Source organism: Balearica regulorum, chromosome 5, assembly GCF_011004875.1.
Source record: "Balearica regulorum gibbericeps isolate bBalReg1 chromosome 5, bBalReg1.pri, whole genome shotgun sequence".
Lineage (NCBI taxonomy): Eukaryota > Metazoa > Chordata > Aves > Gruiformes > Gruidae > Balearica > Balearica regulorum.
The window spans coordinates 59363539-59384930 of record NC_046188.1 but is presented as its reverse complement, the minus strand read 5'-3'; the positions used below and the strand labels follow the sequence as shown (position 1 = coordinate 59384930).

General features: G+C 34.6%; 1 protein-coding gene across 4 annotated transcripts in view; it reads left to right on the top strand.

The window, feature by feature from the left end:
• The window catches only part of IRAG1 (inositol 1,4,5-triphosphate receptor associated 1), a 73952-nt gene extending 54478 nt beyond the window's left edge, over positions 1-19474 (top strand). For all 4 annotated transcript variants that reach the window (XM_075755165.1, XM_075755163.1, XM_075755164.1 and 1 more), the window contains 11 exons: positions 1716-1836; positions 4618-4648; positions 5760-5900; positions 8748-8879; positions 9649-9790; positions 10464-10513; positions 12457-12564; positions 13735-13802; positions 16554-16673; positions 17564-17695; positions 18985-19474. In XM_075755165.1, coding sequence (XP_075611280.1) covers positions 1716-1836; positions 4618-4648; positions 5760-5900; positions 8748-8879; positions 9649-9790; positions 10464-10513; positions 12457-12564; positions 13735-13802; positions 16554-16673; positions 17564-17695; positions 18985-19225 — 1286 coding nt within the window. In that variant the 3' untranslated portion in view covers positions 19226-19474. The remainder of the gene's footprint in view (positions 1-1715; positions 1837-4617; positions 4649-5759; positions 5901-8747; positions 8880-9648; positions 9791-10463; positions 10514-12456; positions 12565-13734; positions 13803-16553; positions 16674-17563; positions 17696-18984) is intronic.
• The last annotated feature ends 1918 nt before the right edge of the window (positions 19475-21392 follow it).

Genomic DNA, 21392 nt, shown 5'->3' with positions numbered 1-21392 from the left:
AGAGACTTCTTGTCCTCTTTCTGTATTTAGTGATTATATCTTTGGATTCTCAGATATGGTAATATTATTCCTATCACTCTGCTAACATATAATTTCCCAGAAATTATTTAGCAGGCTGTATTTGAAAGTGTGAAATAGTTGCCATTTTACCAGCCTGTTACATAATTTTGGCAGATTTGAAACTTTTGAGGAAAGCATCATGAAACGCTAAGCATTATTTTATCCAGCTTTTCAGCCAAGATCTCATGAGCATCATGAGCTTTTTAAAGTCTACTAACTTATCTAAATGATACCCAGAACAGTAAGGGTCAACTCCTTGTCCTCAGCAGGGAAAACAAATGAGGGGTCAAATCCTTAGATCATTTGTTAGAGAGACTTACTTCCTTACATTGTCATAAAAGCCACCTTGTGCTTTTTAACTGGAGTAGTAGTTTTGCTTAAACAATAGGAAATAGCCAGCTACTTCATTGTTACTGTAATGCATCAAATATACTGGCTCCATCATGTTTTGCTATCAATGCCAAGTTATTGTGATCATCTTAGTAAACACAACTTTGCATCTACAGATATTTAGATAAGTGGGATATATTAGATCTGGAGACATTGTGGTGTCAGGCTGGCTTTTTATGGGGAGACACATGACAGTTCTTAAGTAAATACTGGGATTTTTAAATATAAAGGAAATGCACAGAACTAAAATGTAGCTAGAAAGAATCCTGTTCTATTCTGTCTTTTGTGTTAATGCTCTCCACATTTACAAAATTTGAGCTTTTTCACACTATTTGTTTTGCAAGTCTAAGAATATGTTACATCAAATGAACAAGAGAGCTGTACAAAGTTATCTTCCCAAGTCTGAGATTCAGATTGGGGAACCTGACTTTCCTACAGAAGAGTCCTTCATTAAATTCTGGAAAGATAGAGATAAGGGAATTATTATATATGAAATTAAATAAAATTAAAATTAAAAAGTTAAGTAACATGAATTATTTTAAAAAAAGTTTGAGCCATATCTTGGTCTTTATGAAAGTGATAGAGGTAGAGAATGCAATTATAACCTTTATGTCCTGTTTCAATGAACATGCTGTGCAAACAAGTATATGTTGTAGATTCATCACCATAAATGGTGCACAAAATCTGTAGTATAGTATATTATATGAGATTTCATCTTGGCAGGTGGCATTTAAAGCCTTTGAAAATGACAGTACTCTATTACAAAATCTAAGCTAAAATATTCCAGAAATATGTAACTGTAGTGGTAAAGCACAAATGTGAAATGTTAGGTTAGATGTTCCAGTAATTAATTCGGGTTCGGTTTGAATTCTAGGAAAAATACTAATACAATAATTATTTTACACTGCATTAGAGACTGTCAGAAAGCATATTACTTCAGTCTTTCTATGTGAAGGATGACAATTGTACTGATTACTTTAGTTATCACTGCTCTAAAGACAGGTGATCTTACATCAGCAATAAAGGACAGATGAGTCCCGTATCACCATATGCAATAAAGGAAGTAACATTCTGCACGAAGGGATGGACTTTTTTGTGTTGGTCACTTTTGCTCCCAGTAGAGTTGGGGTGAAATCCTCATTGAGTTTAAAAAGGACACAGGCTAAAAGGTCCTGTCTGGCTCTGAGATGCTGATGATGACTATTAACAGTTAATGTGGGACTTTTCAAACAACATAAAAAGATTTTATCTTGAAATGTTTTTAGGCCCTTCACCTCTCCCCTCCCCCACTGAAGAGGAAGAGACGAAGAATAGCTCTGATGTCATGCCCAGCATTCCTGATGTATTGCTGCGAAAACTACGAGTGCACAAATCGCTTCCAGGAAGGTAAAAGCTCATTAGAAGTAGAAAGACATCATCCAGGGACGGCACACTAGTGGTTTCCAGTGAACTACCTTTATGGGGATCCATATCAGTAGAGAAATTGCTGCATCTTAAAATGTGCAACGCAGATTTTCTGAAAAATGTTGAGGAGTTCACTGACTTCCAGTAACTGGCCAACTTTTAAAATTAGTTTGTAAGTTCTACATAAAAAGTCTGAAACATAACTTGCATGCTACAAGTACAGATTTTCCCACCAGTCTGTCCACTCCTGGTTTACAGGATTGCTGCTGCAGATATAAATTCATGTCGAAAATGTTAGTATTTGTTTCCCACAGAAAAATAATCAGGTCAGGCAATGCTTTCCAATGGAAAATTTGGACATGTAAGAATTCTGTAGTTTTTCTGCAAGTGATGATTTTTCAGCAGAGTGGAGTTTATTTTGCAAACGTATTTGAAGGACTCGCGAATTCCTTGATCTTGGGCTGTGCAAGTAGGCACTTATCAACAGATTGCTTAACACCTGCCATGGCTCAGGAGTTTCTCTGTTCCCTCTTATGCAATTTGAAACAGTATGTCTGCATGTTATAGATATGCAGGATAGCACCATACAGGGGATCATTTCAAACTAGAGGTATTGTTGCATAATGCAATGTAACTATAGCAATAGGCATCCTCTGGTCCATACTCTTCTGAGGTGGAGTCCTAATAGACTGCGCCTGCCAGGTATTTGTCCAGACCTTTAGAAATACCAATTTTCCTTCTGATTTGAGTTTACTACTATCCAAACTTAACATTTCCTTGACAGAATTTAAGTGGAATTTTCCTGTTGGGGGAAAGGTTTATGTTTAAAATGATACAAAACTCCATTATTTCAGAAAGTATTTTGTGCTGGCCCGAGAAATATATGGAGGAAAGCTCAAGTGAAGCATTTATCACCACATGCCTTGGATACTTTGCACCACTGATAACTTTAGAGAGTGAGCATATTTTATGTTGTATTGCATTAGAATAAAGCTAAGCTTCTTCCATATTTCTGCATAAGCCTTTCCTTTGAGAGAAATAAAACCATAACAAAAAAATCCTTATTAGACATTGAAACAATTCCAAACATATTTGGCCAAAACTATTCCTAAATTCACCTATGTGTTTTTATACTATAAATACCAGAGATCTTCAATCATTTGAAGCATTCAATAAGTGTTATCTGTGCAGATAAAATAAATATTTAACTTTTGTTATGAAGAAACTGTTACATACAACATTTTATATAAATGAATGCATAAGGTGAGGAAGTTCTAAGAAACCATTGCTTCATTGTAATCAAATACTGAAAAGAAAAGTAATTTCACAGCTAAGTGCAAAATAGGTAAATGCTGAACTGGCTTTGAGGATCAGATAATATCAAGATCTTCTGTTTTTCAGGTAATATGCTTTAAACAGTTGGCTTAATCTAGTGAATAAATACACACATAACTTTTCATTCTTACTATAAATTTCTCAGAATGTTACTAACCAAAGGAAAGATGCAAATTTTATCATTCTGTGCTGTGTTTTATAACACATACAGATGCTTGAATTTCCTTCTAGAAGGACTACTCCTTCTAATAGGCTTCCCCCTAGAATAACAATAAGTAATATGAAACTAATACTTTAGGCACAACTAATACTTTAGGCACAAAACAGTTTTCCAACACAGGGGGCATACTGGCCTCCCTTAGAAGGGAGTTACTTCTTTAAGTATCTCTAAGTAAAGTTACTACTCTAAATATCAATATTATTCTACCCAACAAGAAAGATCTGCTGCTCATTGATGCTAGATGTGTTGATTTTTATATTTTATGATTAATGGTGCAATGAATATTACAATAATATCTGAATTTTCTGAAAGTATCATCTGCACAGTAAATGATAGCTGTGTCAATTGCAACTCCTATTACTGGCATCCACCAGAATTTGTGTATACAGTCTTGTCATTTCTTTCAGATGTTTTTCATCTGTATTCACTTGCATAAAACTGAATAGCTGTCTGATGTTTTGGAACAATTGTGGGGAATATGAACCTGTAAATTCAAACACATGGAATGACTGCCTTGAAGTGAGATCTTGCAATATAATGTTGCCTGTCTCATTTCTTTTATAATATTCTATGAAACTGCATTTTGGTAACTTCTTCTAGTTTTTGTATAGTCAGTAATCATTCTTTTAGTGGAAAACTCATGAAACTCAAACATATATTTTGTCAGTGCCAGAATCACGGTCAGAATCATTGTTAGACAAATTCTAACAAAGTTAGCATCCAACACAGGATAATTCAGTGTACAGTGAACTGGGGTTTGGGTTCTGCCCATCTCTGTTTATCTGTGATCATTATTCTGAGATTTCAACTGTTGTCAGAAGGAAAATGGGTAAAGATAATAATCTGAAGTATAGCATATTAAGTCACCTGCAACTCCAAAAGGGTAACTTCTGTCTTGCTCTTGTACTCACAGTTTATCACTGTATAGTGCAGAAAGCAGTATTTGCAGTTGCCAGAAACTTTGGCACGTATTTGCCAATACTCAGGTGATACTGTGCTGTTGCTTTAAAAAAAAAAAAAAAAAAACAAACATGGTGTTTAGCCATAACAAGTACAATTGAATTAATTAAATACTGGTTTCACCAAAGAAACCATAAAATATTTAAAAGGAGGATGTCTTTTGTTGTTCTTTTCAATTAAATATTACAATAGCTTTGTTTTTAGAGACAAAACTAATGAAAATGTGAATTTTTTGCTTTTATTTCTAGCTCCCCTCCACTTACTGAAAAAGAAGTTGAGGTAAGTATGTTAAACTCATTATTTTAGACATATGCCTCAATTTTAAGTGGATACTGTAAGTCTAAGGGTGGTTATTAAAACCAGGTAATGGGATTTTCATTTTTTTCAAAAAATATTTCTTAGAAACAAAAAAACATATTGACCTCAATCAAAATAACAATTTTATGAAATATGACAGTTGTCCCAGACAATATAAACTGTAAAAAGACTTAGAGTAGGAATAACAGAAACATTGTTTGTGCATTCTTTTTAATAAAATACACATTCATTTTGGAAATTACTGTAATATAATTTTAAAAATTGAGATTAAATGAGACTAGAAAATAAATTAGTTAAATTGCATTTTTATATTGGCCAATAGGAGCTTTGGGGCAGTTTTTGATGATATCTTGCAGTTAGTTTACATAATTTTTACTTTTTCAGTTCAAGTAATTTTTTGTTTGTTTGTTTGGGGTTTTGTTGTTGCTGTTGTAGGTTGCTCTGTAGCTTGCTGGCTTTGTTTCTTCTCTTTTTTTCATATACCAGTCAAGAAAAAGATTTTATTTACACAGCTCCGGTCTAAAGGAACTGTTGGTGCTGTGTGCTTTGCGAAGTATTAATCCTAAGAAATAATGCATCTGGTAAAGAAAGAAACTATCTTTAAAAGCAGGGTGCAAGAGAATAAAAATGTTAGCACTTAATCTTTTACTGGATTCAGTGGTAGGTGTTTATCCCTTAGGTAAAACAATGCTAATGGTGAGATCATCCCTGGACTTCCTCTTCACAGACTATCTGTTTAAAAACCTTGGGGACCCTTGGAGGAAGTCCAGCTAGAAAACAGATCCATTGTGATTCTCATGCTGCTGGTAGGGTACTTCCTTCATTGTGTCTCTGCTGTACTGATCTTCCAGAAAAACATGCAGGAAAATAGGCAGCAACACATTTATTCATATATTAGAGGAAGCAGAGAAAAGCCATTTTTTGAAACAATCTAATGTAAAAAAGTATTTTCAGTTTTCTGTTTCAATACTTATTTAAGCACCGAAGTTTGTTAAACATACCTTATTCCTAAGTCGTTATTGGAAATTACATTACTGTGACACTTAAAAATGCCTTTTTTTAATCCAAACAGAATGTATTTGTACAGCTTTCCTTGGCCTTTAGAAATGATAGTTATACCTTGGAATCTAGAATTAACCAAGCAGAGAGAGAGAGAAATCTTACTGAAGAAAATGCTGAGAAGGAACTGGAAAACTTTAAAGCAGCCATTGCGGTAAGAAAACAACAATAATTCTTTTTCTGAACTATGGAGTACATGAAAGTGCACACACATTTGAAATACGCATGGCTATGCTTGCTTACACCTGTTTTAAATTCAGTCCCAAAACTTCATTTTCTGCTGCACGAGCTCCTTACTGTAAGCTTCCTACCACTCTACACCAGAGAGCATTTTCTGACAGAGCAGGCCATCATAGCTGGAAATGCATAGAGGATGTTACCCTACTAACACATTTCAGGAATAAATACTATTAATTTGCTGCTCAATTCTTGGAATAAGCCTGTGACAAAGCTAAGAGCATTCAGAACTGAAATTTGAGCACTGGACCATGCTCTCCTGGGCAAGACCTTCTTTAGCAGTAAATTTGAGGTGTCCAGTTAGATGAGATACTGAAATGATCTGAGTCCTGAGATCTGTGACTTAAAAGACCTCTTAACTGCAGATAACAGAAGGCAATACAGGAAAAGAAACAGCAAGGATTACTTAAGGAGTACATGCAATCCCAGGGTCAGGTTATGGGCCTGAATACATTTTCATGCCAGTTGTCCCTGATGTTCTTTTATCAGCAGTAGTTTTCAGTCCTTCTTGCCAGCTTTCTCTGGATTTTCTAACTGAAATGACAAATATGTATTGTCAGCTTATGTGCTGCACGCATTTTTGTGCAAAAAAGGAAGGGATGCTTAGATACCATGCTGCTAAATGAAATACCCATAGACCCAATTTGCATGTTACAAGGAGGTGCTGCCATAGATTTGAGAAATAGGAGAACATACAATTCCCCCATTTACTTTATCAAGAACATCATCAGGTAAGAAAGGATACAATTAAAAAAAGATTGTAATATTTACATCTTTTCACCTGGAATTTCAAATCTGCATTTCCAGATTAATTGTTCATGGGGAATTTTAAAAGATTTTGAATGTTTTGCTGCTCTTCGCTCTGTTCTCTGTTTAAAGAGTGAGCAGAAACCGCCTATTAAATCTCAGAGTTTATTATAATAATTTATTAATTATAATATTTCATATATATACACATTTTTGCAACTGGTGTATAAGGGCTCTTTAAAACTGCAAACAATTAGTCTGTTAGATTTGACATGTATTTCTGTTAAGAATCCCTAATTAGGCACCAAGGACCATGTTGCCATGGTGTGATTAGCTTTTTCCTCCTTTGTGCAGTTCACACGCTACAGTCTGGCTTTTACAAGCTTTTTTACATAATTTATAGCAAAGTGGAAACTGCAATTTCATATGAAAAGTTTTGTTCTATACAATGGAATAAACTAACAAGCAATTAAATGAAGTGATGGCTTCTCTATAGTCTGTATCATATTAGACCTAGATTTGTTCCAATCTCAGTGGGAGGTTATCTTCATTTCTGTAGGACAGGCACATGTCATATGCTTCAATGACAGCTTTACCAATCTTGATGATTTTTTAATCAATCTTGTGATAATTGATGTTTTATTCAAAAACCCAACTTCAAGAGAAAGCTGATTTACACGAACTACAGATTTGTTCGAGAAAATAAGCAAGTTACAGTTGCCAATAAAACTTGAAAATCTGAAATTCTGTGCATGTTTTTCTCAGATTCCCTTATGGCTACTTGCAGTCAAATTTCAGCTGCAATTTGTTATCACACTAGCTTCAGTGATAAATAAGTTTAAGAATTTTTTTGTGTTGCAATTATTGTCATTGCACCAAATTCATCAGTATCTTGGTTGTTTCTACACTAAAAGCTTGCACTACGAATGCAATTTCTCACGTGACTCTACCCAAAAAGTTAATGCACATCACTCCCTTCTGTTGAAAAGAGTGGCTTAGAAGAGGAGGAGGAGAGGTTATTCTTTTTAGGCAGATCATTTCAATGTGTTGACTTATTCTTGCAGTAATACAAGTGAGGGTTTGCAGAGAGCTAGGGCACAACACAACTGGTCAAAGGGATAATTGTGTGAACAGCAGCACAGCGATTAAATACTTAAGACACCTCAATGCCAAAACTGGTGCACCCTGAAAATGCACTTTAAGAATATAGGAATCATCCAGCATCACAAAGTCCGTCTGTATGTCTGAACTAAATGATATTGGGCTTTCTCATATCAAACTTTTCTGTGAACAGAAAACAAGTTCAGTGAAGAGGTGTTCACTAAGGCGTTGGCCAATAAGACATCTAGATTCACTCTTGCTTTTGGTAACTAATTGGTAACTATTTGGTAACTAATACCATGAAGTTATATGCTTCAGTGATTTTCAGTATTAATCTGAGCAAAGTGATGATATTAATCCAGTGCATAAGTGTGTGCATTGATTGACAAAAAATGGTCAAGAAATTGCAATTGCTATTTGATTTACAGGCCATATTGGTTTTGATTATTCTTTTACATTTGGAATTCTTGAGACTATAATGTCTTATTTTCCAAATAAGTGATGTATCATGGAACTGAAAGAACATAAATGGCCTTCTTAACATGTTGTGTTCAGCAAATTAAAATGTTCTTTGTGTTTTGGCAATCATTTGTAAGTACTAGTTCTAATAAGCCTGGCATTTCTAAAGTTCATAACGATTCATCATTAATTTCAAAAGGAGAAGTATTGCAAATGTGCTTAGCCCTTTTTAACTCCTCGAATGTTTGCCTGCAATATGCAGTGAAGCACCATTCTGAAACAGAGCAGCAGCACTCTCTAGGTTATCTCTGGTGGTAGTGATGGCAGTCCTCTGGGGCTACTTTGTCCACGTATAGTTCTGCCTAGACATGTCTACCCCACTTCTGTGGCTCAGGCTACTTCATCTGAACTAAAAGTGCCAAAACATGACAATAAAGCTTGTGTATTTTCACTTCAGTCTTCAGCTCACTTATGGCATCACTATGAACACAGAGAAGCTTACCAGAAGCTATTGGAGGATATTGCTGTTCTGCGGCGCTTAGCTGCTAGACTATCTAGTCGTGCTGAGATGGTTGGAGCTGTTCGCCAGGTAAGAACATCCTGGTGTCTAACACATATCCTGGCTGCACATGTTCACCCTTTCTCTTTTTCAGCCATAGGTGGAGGTTTTATTAACCCTTTTAATTTTATTCACCATTTTGACAGATTAAAGAGGTTTATTGTAGTATCTGATAAGACACCATTTCAGTCTGGAAATAGAATTCAAACAGAAGAAGATCACCCATGAACCTATTCAACATCTGTGCAATAGGAGCATATATATTATTCAGAAATATAGCTACATCACAAGAAACTTGTTCAAAAATCAATGCAGCATAAAAAAAACTTTTTTGGGTCAGAAAGCTCATCTAGCTCAGTCATCTACCTTTGGCAATAGCTTAGTCAGGCAACTATAAAGAATATAATAACAAAGCAAGTATAAATGAGCACACAGCAATACCCTCTCAGGTTCAAGACTGTTGTGTCTGCCCAGTAAAGTAACTAGACTGATGCCAGTGACTAGGACCTTCGAGGGTTTGAAAACAAATGTATGTATACCACATAACTAATAACATTAGGCACACAGGCAGACTGTATAAATATATGTCAAAATAAATTATGATATTCTGTGCATATATATGAATGCATGTTTATTTGTGTTCTAATTAGCTTAGGAATTTTCAGCCATGGTGGTACCATTACTTCTTTAAGAACAACTGCTCCAGATTTAGCCCTGACAGGGAGCATAAACATAGAGGCAAATGATTTGTTTGAGAAGTGTGAAGTTTACTTGAGTATTTCCCTCTTTTCTTCCTTAGGAGAAACGTATGTCAAAGGCAACGGAAGTAATGATGCAGTATGTGGAAAATCTGAAAAGAACGTATGAAAAGGATCATGCTGAACTAATGGAGTTCAAGAAACTTGCCAATCAGAATTCTAGCAGAAGCTATGGTGCATCTGGTAAAAAAAAAAAAAAAAAAAAAAACTGAAGAGTTTGTCTTGCCTTTAGAAAGAGAGGTGTTAATGCTATTAATGATAAAAAGTAAAATATCATGAAACCTGTTCATGAAGTTCTGATCTACAGTAGATTTCATAAAGTTATAGATATAACAGCTAAAATATTTCATATAAACCATGCTTAATGCTATAGTACAGTAATTTAAGATCACTGTAACATACCAAATTCTGATGAGATCCAATGACATTTTCACTGGCCTCTTGCACATACGTGTAGCTTGCACAGTTTTAACGCAGCTGCCTCTTAGATGACAGATGATGGTAAAATTTCATTATTAAAAAATTATTTTTTCTTTTTGCAACCTTTTATTTTCTAGTTTATTGGAAACTGAAATACTCATATTTTGTTTTGCAGAAACTTGTATATGAAGGCAAATAGTGGTCTTTTGCCTGATCTCAGTAAAGATACTATTGGTTTGATTTTTTGCAATTATTTCAAATTTCTTCTGCAGGTCTAATTTAGACTAGAACTGTATGACAGATAAGTATGCAGTTGCTACAGACCTTGTATAAATATACTGTATTTGAGTTTGAAATACCAGTAAGGGGTCTATTAATATTATTTATAGATATTCATATAGTCTAAAACTGTTCTTTATCTACTGTTTTTTTGCAGAAGATGGAGTACCTCGTTCATCTAGATCCATGTCTCTTACTGTTGGAAAGGTATTTCTACAATATAATGAAAATCAAGCGAACATTTTGTGTAGTGAAATTTCTTTGTCTACATACATTCAATTTTTAGTCTGTGTTCAAAACATAGTGTTGGTAAATTCTCAATATTGTTCATGTAATTTAGTGCAAATGCTTTGTAATTTTGGATACATGATTAAGAATGACTCTGTGCAATAATGATAATGCTTGCTGTGAAGCTATAAATAATAAAGGGACCTATGTATTTAAGAATAATTTTATTCCAGGCCCCATACTTGTGCTCCAGAGAATGGCTTAGGTCCTGCACTTTATTCTAGTTCCCCAGCGAAGAAAATGAACATGGGATCAAAACTTACTATATGATCAGGGATTCAATGATCATACCGTTTTCATTATCTTAAGAATTATATCATGATCAGAGTACCTTTAGATGTAAACAGTTATTTTTAAGTGGGGCTCATTTTTCAGTTAGCATCAGAATATCTTGTTTGTTTTAACAAAGCATTCAGAGTGAGATATTTTCTCAGATTGTTTTGGCTTGACCAATTAATAACTTTAACATGGCCAGTGTTCCATTTCTGCAAAACTTCCAAGTGCTGGAGATCAAGTTTATTACAAAACTTCCTAAAACAACCAGTGATTTGAGAGTGCCAAGTCACAGTGTGACCGTTATGAAATCTGGTGGTCAGAGGCATTATATTCAGTCCACTATTTCTTTTCATATTTTTGTTTGCTTGGGTTGTAGTTCTTTAGGTTTAGTTTATTCCTGATACCTCTGAACACTGACTAGAAAGAATTAGAGCACAGAGCATGCTGAGGGCAAGACTGAATTTCAGAATGAGAACCAGATAAGTTGAAACAGACGTCCAAAAAAAGATGAAATTTAACAAGAACAAGTAGAAGTCCAAATAATAAAGAGGGACAAAAAATCCCCCAAACACTCACATGGACTCCCTAACTGGCTGCAGACTCTGGAGTATAGTTTTTCAGGAGCACATTAGATAAACCTCTGTCATTAATGAATAGCTATAGTTGGTTTTGCCTAGAACCGGGATCGTGGAGTAGGTGACTCCTCCTATATATTTAGTAAATCTGTGTTTAACTCCTTTCCTGCAGAGTTATCTAGAGCATAATCTTAGAAGTAATTGGATATGCACTAAGATGAAGCTGTTAGATGCTATATGTGCTTGGATTTTTTTTTACTCAGTGGAAAGTGTAGATTTCACTAAGTGTATATCGTAGGATGAAGTATTTGGCTACTTACCTGATGACAACATGATCTATACTTGAGCTAGAATATGACAGAATCCTAGAATGGTTTGCGCTAGCATGTGTTTATCACATAAAGAATTTCCATGGTCTTTGGGAAATGTAAGCAATATCATATGAGGCTAGATAGACATCTAACAAGTTAAGGGTGGATGACAAGGCTCTGTTCTTTTGTGGAGGGAATGGATGTTATTGTTTCTGTCTCTTATAATTTGTAGCTTTTAGAAACAATTAGTGTATCATAGTGGGTACAGTATATCATAATGGATACGTAGGAAGAGAAGAGTTTCGTGTATAACTTCATTATTTTCTGGTCATTGTGACACTGGCACTTTTCCCATTGTCATTATTCATCTGGTTTAACCAAAGATAATAACCTCTAATAGAAGTGACAATAACAGCTCAGAACATATCTGTTGTGTGACCTACACTACTGGGCTTTCAGTGTGGAGGGGAAAGAGTAGCATCCCTGTACAACATCTCTTTTCACACTAAGCACTTGCTATACCAGACAGTACTACAGGAAGTTTTGGGGGAAACCACATGTATCTTAATTTTGTTCCCGACTCTCCTTTCCCCGAAGGGACATTAATCTACCTCTTTGCCATACCTATTAATTTGTAGAATTGTGCTTCAGCCTATCTTGTTGTATGATAGGAAAAAAAAAAAAATGTTGTTTGTCACAGAATATGCCTCGGAGGAGAGTCAGTGTTGCTGTTGTTCCTAAATTTAACTCCTTAAACATTCCTGGTCAGTCACCAACAGCTTCACCTATACCTTCAATGCCATCCCTGGTAAGTAATACCCACAGTTTAAAGATACTACTTTTTGTCTAAAATACTTTTGCATAGGGCCAAGCCATAGTTACTAAGAAATGTAAGCCCTTTCATTGGGTTTAATTTGTTTTGGCTCCATCCTAGTGAATAGGATGGACAAAGGTAATTTCTGTTGTGTAAGGTACATAGGCCTTCAGAATCTACCTTCATAAATGATTACTTTGGACACAGAGCTGAATAGGGCTAGCTGGTGATTCAGAGGCATTAGACATTACTTGAGGCAATTTGCCTTTTAATCTTTAGTCACAAACTGGAAAGAAGCCGTAAAAATAGTTGTCCACTGTAGGAGAGACATTTTAACTAGAATCCATAGAAGGTGATTGGACCGCTGCTCTTCATTGCCAAAAAGTCCACTAAACAGAAAAGCATGTTACTAATGTACAGAAATGTGTGTGGTACAAATTTAGAAGTTCTGTGATGATCTGGGATTAGTGGAGCTATCATCCTTTGCCTTGACTTTTTGTTTATAAAATTTTAATAGATAAAATGAGCATCTAATCTGAATCTAACAAATCTATATAAATGCTTTGGAAGAAAACTGCTAGGCATACCAACTGTTCAGAGGTGAGCTAAGATGGCACATAGCCTGAAAATTGTGCAGTTTTCTGTTAAAAATGTAGGGCTATTTAAGTGAGGGATGTGGCTGAGAAACTAAATCCGTTTTAGTTTTAAGAAAACAATCTGTGTGGTTTAGTTATTATGTACTCAGAGTCAATTGTTTCAGGAACCAAGTATGTTTATTTACTGTGATTTATTATGATTTCTTTTTGTTTAAAGTTTTCCATTGAAAACTTAGCTAACAAATTAATGTTCCTAGGACAATATGGAGAGAAGCAATAAAGTAATTTTACTGTTCACTGACCAATATATCAATATGTTATTTCTTCCAAGACTTTTCTTGGAAAAAATAAGCAGGGTAGAAAGGAATGTTGCAGAAAATTCTTCCTGGTGTGCAAGTCCATTGTTTACTGTGGTTAGTAGGAGTAATTTGCAAGCTCCATATTAAAGATACCTTGCTCATGGGTGTGGGAAGAAAACCTAAGCAGCACATTGACATTGTCATTCTACTGAAGACTCATTTGAAATTAATTCATGGATGTAACATTTATTGCTGTTTTTCACTTACAGTCTGAATCACCTAGTAATGGAAGGAGCAATTTAACATCTATTCCTGTTCTGCCAGCACTTTTAGAAAAGTGAGTTTTCTCTAGGTCATCTCATTACCTATTAAGTCCTAGTATGCAATGAAAATGGTATCATTTCTATCTTTCCTAACAGAAGTTATACCAAGGCATCAGGTATTAAAATCAGTGACACAATATTGACTTAGGTTGATTCACGATCTGGTAACTGTATTTTACTATGTCCCCGTCATATTGTTGTTTTGATGTTCAGAGTTTACAAGCAATATCTCGGAATTAAATCGAGCCTGCTATGATCATTAGAACTCAGAAAGTAAAAAATGCAGTAGAAGACTTTAATGTTTAAACATTTGAGTACCCAGTAATGGAAGTTTGTGTTCTGCCCTTGCCTTTTCAACATGTGGCCAGCTAGTAAGAATCATATTTTGAAATACTATGATATCCAGCATAATTAATTTTTTTTCATTTATATGAATAAACATATGAAATTTAAAATCATAATTTATCATAACAGTAGATCATTAAAAATTTACAGAAGTCAAAACAATGATTGAGTAGTAATTCTTTTTTAGTATAAAATTAATTGAACATTCAGCTGAATTAAAGCATTAGATTTGAGATTTTAGTTTGAACAACCTGGGACTTTCGTTATAACAGCCAGAGAAGTTTGCATTTCAAAATTAAAAAAATAGAGATACGAAAGAAGAGATTTTTTTTTTTCAGCCTGGTAACAAGCAGATACCTCAATATCTGTGTTTTTCTAGTACCTATAAATTGCAAAAATATTTTTCAGTACAACATTTGTCCTTTTGACTCTGTATTACTTACCATTAGTAGGTGTCCTGGCTGGATTAAAGTGTGCTGGTGTTATCCATTTTCCATAATAGTTCCATGAGTCATTCCATGGGTTTAAATAGTACTACTTTCAGAGCAAAGTAATAGTTATATGGACAAGGAAAGTAAAGAATTGCTCTGCTGGAAAGCATGTGCATCTACACATATCTGGAAAGAACTTTTAATTTCTTCCAGTTGAAATTCATGTACAGACTTAATTTCATTTTATACGAGTCCTTGAAATGTAAAGCTTCTGCAGTAATAGAATACAAAGATGGTCAATATGAAAACATGTGAGACTGGGATGAGAACAGGAGGCATACTCAAGCTGTTCCACAAGGTCTTTGTAAACAGTTACTGTTATGGATACAGGTACTGTTGTATTTGCAAACCCATGTATGTATATAGTTTATTCAGATGTATAATCAGCCTAGAAAGCGAAAATAAAAAATTGTCAGGCACCTTTCCAAATACTTATCTCTTTCAGGAAATATTGCACGTTCTAATGAAGTTTTTTGCTGATTTTTCAGAAGTAAAACTTACTAAAGGGTCACATTGATTTTGTTGTTGTTACTACTACTACTACTTTGATTTTTTAGACTTTTTGCAATATCACAGTAAAATCTCTGCAATATTAATTTAAAGTTTGTTAGGATGCTTTAAACATGCAAATTAAAAGTTTTAAAATATGTAGATCTCACATCAGTACAGAATATTGATTTTTCAGGTAGGTTAGATTAGTGCTCAGGCAGGACAATATTTATCTTATGTCTTTGTTTTATCTCTGTGCTTTACCGAGAATGAATATGCAACAATTGGGAAAATAAAAAATGTTAACTATAGCACTAGTTGTTACAATTCAACAGAACTCTGCAAAATGTAGACCATCTTTTGAAACTGTACAGAAATTCTGGGAAAAAAAGAGAAAAAGAATAGAAAAATCTTACTAATATTTCCTACTGCATCTTAAGAAAACAAATCATGTTATCAAGTAACAGAAGTAGACCTGGAAATTCATATTTGAGCATAAGTATATATGCTATAGTAATGTAAAATTACATAGTTCAGCAGTTTTGTATATTTAAGCACTTCAAGCTTATATTAATGTTATGTTTAAAGTCCAAGTGAAAATAATGTCTACTGTTAATATGACTTTTTGAGAGAAAATCCATTGCCCACAGATGGTGTCAATCAGGATGAATTATTCTGCCATTGATTTTAGTGCTAGAAAAATAAGGACTACGAAAAGGGTTAGATTCTAGAAGTTGAACTGGGATCCACTGTTGAGCTTATTAAACCTTGACTTAGATTTGCTAAGTCATGTCTGAATCACTTAAACTCTCTGTCCCAGACTTAAATAACTAAGGACAGGTGAGCACTGCAGAAAGAGGGCAATATGTAATGGCTTATCTTTAGGCTAAATGCTCAAAGCTTTTACTTAAGAAAAGTTTTAGTGACAAAAGCTATGTATGTATTTTTTTAACCTGTGCATCAGTTCAGCATATAAAGTCAGCAGAGAGGAGTACCTAAAAGGCAAATAAGAAAAATATTTTGTTAAATTAATATTTGGTATTATTTCTATTATTTTCCTCTGATGTGGCAGGCTGCAATTTCTCAAATGATTTTTAGAAAGTTGAGGGAAATATTTTTTAAAATAGCAAACAAATGCCATGGATAAGCTAGGAAACAAATGTGCTTTTCTTTTTTTGAAGATGAAACAAAATGCAAGTTTTAATATTCTAGAAACATACTAATTAATGTTCTTAAATGACAACATTTTGAAACTAAAATTTTGCTTAGTGTTTAATTTTTTTTCTTTTGAAAAACATTTTATTTCTCCAATATACATTAAAGAAGAAAGATTGGGAGTCACAAAACTGTGTGTGATTGGTTTTCTTCAGTAGTATATTCCAAATACAACACATTTCAGTGGTGTTATTTTCTGTTTGTCTATTTCTTTTGTCTTGGCAGTGGTAAGACTAATGGAGAGCCTGACTGTGAAACCTCTACCTCTGTGCTGGCACAGAGTGGGTTGGAAGAAATCAGTCCTGAAACTAAAGCCAAGATAGAAGAGGAAGCATATAACAAAGGGTGGGAATATTTTATATGAACTAATCTGTAAATATGTGCTACCAGATGAGGACATATTTTTTATAATGTAATTTTAAATGCAAAATGAGTGACATAATTGATATGAGCTCCTAGAAGGTGGTCATAATTGAAGCAACGTGGGAAACAATGTGAGTGAGCTTCACTTGATTTGCATCGTAGCTGTTTACTTTCATCCTTTATTAATGTTAGCCAATCTGTTGGACAGCAGTTATATCAGAAATTTTATGTTGGGTGGGTGTTCTTATGTCACTAGTGTTCAGCTTCATGATAAGATAATTCAAAACAACTTAGTAAAATGTTTATTCTGAAAAGTGTACATAGAAGCGAGTAAAGCATAGGTATCAACTTCTGCAGTAAACTCATGTTGTTTGTGTCACAAAGTGCTTTACACAGCGTGTTTTGGGGCAATTAACAGCTTTGGGATCTGTTTCTGAATGTCAAGCAAAGAACTTTGTACTATGTGTGAAGAGTGAGACAAAAATTTTGATCCTCTCCTGCAGAATCCAACAAGCCATCTATCTTTAGCATTGGTTTGCACTTACTCTCCAGGAAAAAAAGTACCTAGACAGTGTTCAAAATGATTGAAAAATAATACAGAAATACTTACCAACTCCTTTACAATAGACAAAAGTTGTGCTCTGCACAACTGCAGATGATAAATTTGGTAACAGAGCTAATCTAATCCTTTGTTATGGAAAGGTGGCTGTCTGTGTGCCATACTCATGGTCTTTACCTAGTTTTTACTCTTATCTGAGTGCTGCAACATTTGTGTTTTATTGCATGTAACAAAACATAAAGCTAATGTTTCATTACATAGGAACAGGTTTATACAGCATGCTAGACTAAGAAAAATGTTTTGTGTGTTAAAGCTATCAGGAAGGCTTGAAGAAAACCAAAGAACTTCAGGAATTGAAGGAAGAAGATGAAGAGATGCCAAAAGAAAGTCATGATGAACATGAAGAAAGTGAGAATGAAGATGAGATAAAAAACCTGAAAAGCAGGTGAGACAGTGGTGTAATATGTCCATACAAGAGGACCTACTTTTTTTCTATTTGTGGTATGCAACCAAGTGCTTTATACTACTAGCTTGATATGTTTTCTTCCAGTCTAGGGAAGCATATTTGAAATAACAGTATTTTCACAGAAAAGCATATTCCAGGATAACATAGTTGTAAAATCCAAAACTTTCTATTTTGATACTTAAAATTGTATGTTAACATCAAGATGATTCATCTTGATGGGATTTTGTTTTGATTTGAGGTAAAAAATATTCCACAAAAGTTCTTTAGATGCCAGAATATATCTCTCCGTAGGCATACATTGTCTCATTAAAGTTGTAATTTAGGAATCTGATGCCTCTATTTGTGCCATATGTCATTCCCAAAGGGTGTTCATAGGTGAATCATCTTCAGTATATCTACAAGGTGAATGCAGATTAAGACAAGCTCCTCACCTATGTATGACTTGGACAGGCAGGAGCCTGCTCCCTCTGGAAGTTGTGTAGATGCAACAGAACAGCACTATTCTGGAGTTCCTGCTTTTCAGCATAGTGATGTGTTTATTGCATTCATCTGTACCCAACGGTCTTTGTCTATACTGGGGACTTTTGAATCCTCTGCTTATTGTCTTACCTGACACATTTGATGCCTAACTGGAAAAAAAAAATCTGAATTTTCTTAGAGTTTATTATTGAGTTTGCTTGGTGGTTCTACCACCCAATTCAATATATCTGCAGTTTCCTGCATTTTGAAAGCAGAGAGACTTTTGCATTAGAGAGGAATTGAATGCTGGCCAAAGCAAGTAATATGTCCAATCCTAGGATAGAGTGGGTATCCTTACCTGGTCCAGAAGAATTAATTTCCAAGCCATAACCATTATGGTTATAAACATCTGTTAATTTGAGATTTCAGCCATGTTCAGAAGGGCAGCCATTTCACTAGTCATGAAACTCGTAGGAAGAAATGTTAACGTGTTCTAATGTTTAGTTTAGTTGAGCAAGCTATAAACAGTGCAGAATTTTACATCACATCAAGCTCTGAAATTTGCCAATTAACAGGTAGGAGAAATAGAAGTCAAGTTTATGGTCTTCAGCCATCTTGCAACTATCACCCATATCTGAGTGTACAGCTCTTCTTAAAAGAACTTAACAGTCTGATTCTTCTTAGACAAGGTGTTTGTATTTGGAAGAAAGATGGTGTATCATACATCTATAAAACTTCTCAAATTGAAAAGCTTAAGATAATAAATTTGCGTATGATTAATATGTAACACTTTTCTTTCAATTTTACAGCAGACTTGAAGTCATCATTAATTATTTACATATACTGTACCCCAAACTTTGTAAACACTGGAATGTGGTATGGCTTGTAGTGGCTGCAATAATAATTTTTGCTGTGGTGTTGGGAATCTACCATTCATACAACTCCTGTGATGAAAAACCAGAGGGACCTGAAGGGAAGGCCAGCTGTTCTGCTGCCCATCAGTATTCCTGGTGGAACTCAGGATTTCAACATGAGCAACGCACTGAATAATAAAGGAACCACCATGTATTTATGGTACCTGAACAAGTATGCATATTAGAACACAGTTGTTAAAGGTAGTGCTTAGTCATCCTTATGATTGTTAAATGTGATCTGTTAGACAAGTGAGTTACTCCACACTGTCAGGTTTGGAGATATATTGTGAACATACCTTGCCAAAATGACAATCTGATAAATAATCCTGTCTGTCCTCTTATTGTAAATGACTGATACAAATAAAGTAATGTTGAATCATGATAAGGTTGTGGCAGTAATCAGCAACCAGCAAGACATTTGAAAGAGTGATTTGCACAGGACATCGACATCTCTGCTATGATTTTGAAGAAAATCATAAAACCTGCATTTGCAGTTAGTGCTTTACTTTGCATTTCCTGAATTTCTTGGTGATTGTTGAAATACTAATGGCCTTTAAGTCCTTCGGGTTTTAAGAGTCTGATTAATTTCTTATTCATGGTTATTGGGTAGAAATAGAAGCTCTTCTATGGAAGGTTAGAATTATGTTATCAGACCAAATGCCTTGCTGATAAAGTAATTTCATAAGAGGAATTATCTGTATGATTATTTAAATGGAATACTACATACATGCATAAATGTGTTTTATGATATACTTTAAGAATGGGATCACCACTTTTTTTAAATGGAATACACAACAAAACCTGAAATGAGATCTAGGTGGCACAGTTGATATCGTCAAAGAAATCTGGGAATTTTGGATATATCAAAGGGACATGTTTTGCAACAAATTTGTGTATGCCACTGAGAGTCAATACTGGTTACAGCAAAAAGTAGTTGCTGTCTGAAAGACTAGATGTGTTGCCCAAGCCCAAAATACAGCAGTCTTGGACATGGGAAGTAATCTTCAATTCTTTAATAAATAAATAAGGTCTTCAAACCTCTGTATACAGGTGATCACACTAAATAGACTCTGCCCTACTGCTAGTACTAGAAATACCTATCTTTTGAGATCTGCACTAGGAACACAGTTCTGTGTGCAGCCAGAACCCTACCAGTGCCTAGATGAATCAGGACATGAAAGTAGGGAGGACTTTAAAGAGGTTGCTGCATGTTTTTAGTAGTTCATGTTCAGAATCTGATGCCAAGTATATAACTGTTCTGCTATGCTTTCAAAGCTGAACTACCAGGTCCTGATAGCTTAATCTTTGGCCCAGATTTTTTGAACAGTTCTGCCTATTTGGGAGTTGTGAGTTCTTACACAAGAATGTGAAAGCCCAAAATTTTTAGACAAGCAATTTCAAAATGGTGAAGCCATTATCTATGAAAAATGACACCACCTAGGGCTGTGAGAGCAAAATGCATGTCACTTAAGGTATACCATATGTACCTGCTGAACATCACTTCTGATTAAAGATGAACTATGTTTGTCTTTCTGTAGCTATAGGCTTGAATCTAACCACAATATCGAAGTCAGTGAGACACTCGATTGCACTTGTCTTGCATTCTTCTGGTATTTTCTGACTGAATAACAGGTCTGTTTACCAACTGAAGGATAAATATGTTATGAAGTACTGTAATTTCAGTTTAGATGCAGGTAGTATTGTCTTGTTTTCTTTTGATGTAAACACTGAACCTCAGGCTAACTATCAAAGAAAACAGGTTTCTAAGTCAGAAATTTAATTCACGTATCCAGCACTAGTAACAAATACCCTGCTGGTGAATTTTGCTACATTTTTAGCCACATGTTTCTTAAGAGACATTTATATGGAGAAAGAAAATAAAAATAAAATTAAGCAATTAAGCCAACCACTACCACTTTTTTTGAGGGCAGGGAGTCTGTAAGTAGTTGGGAGGTTTGATTTTTGTTTTAAAGTATTTATTGAGGAATCGTGTGCTTAAGAAAGTTCAAAAAGGATAACGGGAAAGTGTAATTTGGTCTAAAATCGTAATTGGTAAAGAATAAGACAGAAGAAGGTTTCTTGCAAATTACTTGGTATCTGTTTGGTTCAGTTAGAATATCTGACTATGAAGAACTACTGTGACATTTCACGTACTTTCAGTATTTGAAGAAACTTGTCAGTTGCTCTTTGAATAGTTCTTTATTAAAATCAGCTTCTTTAACTTAATATTCTTTAGGAATAGTGTTTCTAACTTAATAAGGCAATAAAAATTGAAGGTAAATAGTCCTTCAGATTCAGAATCC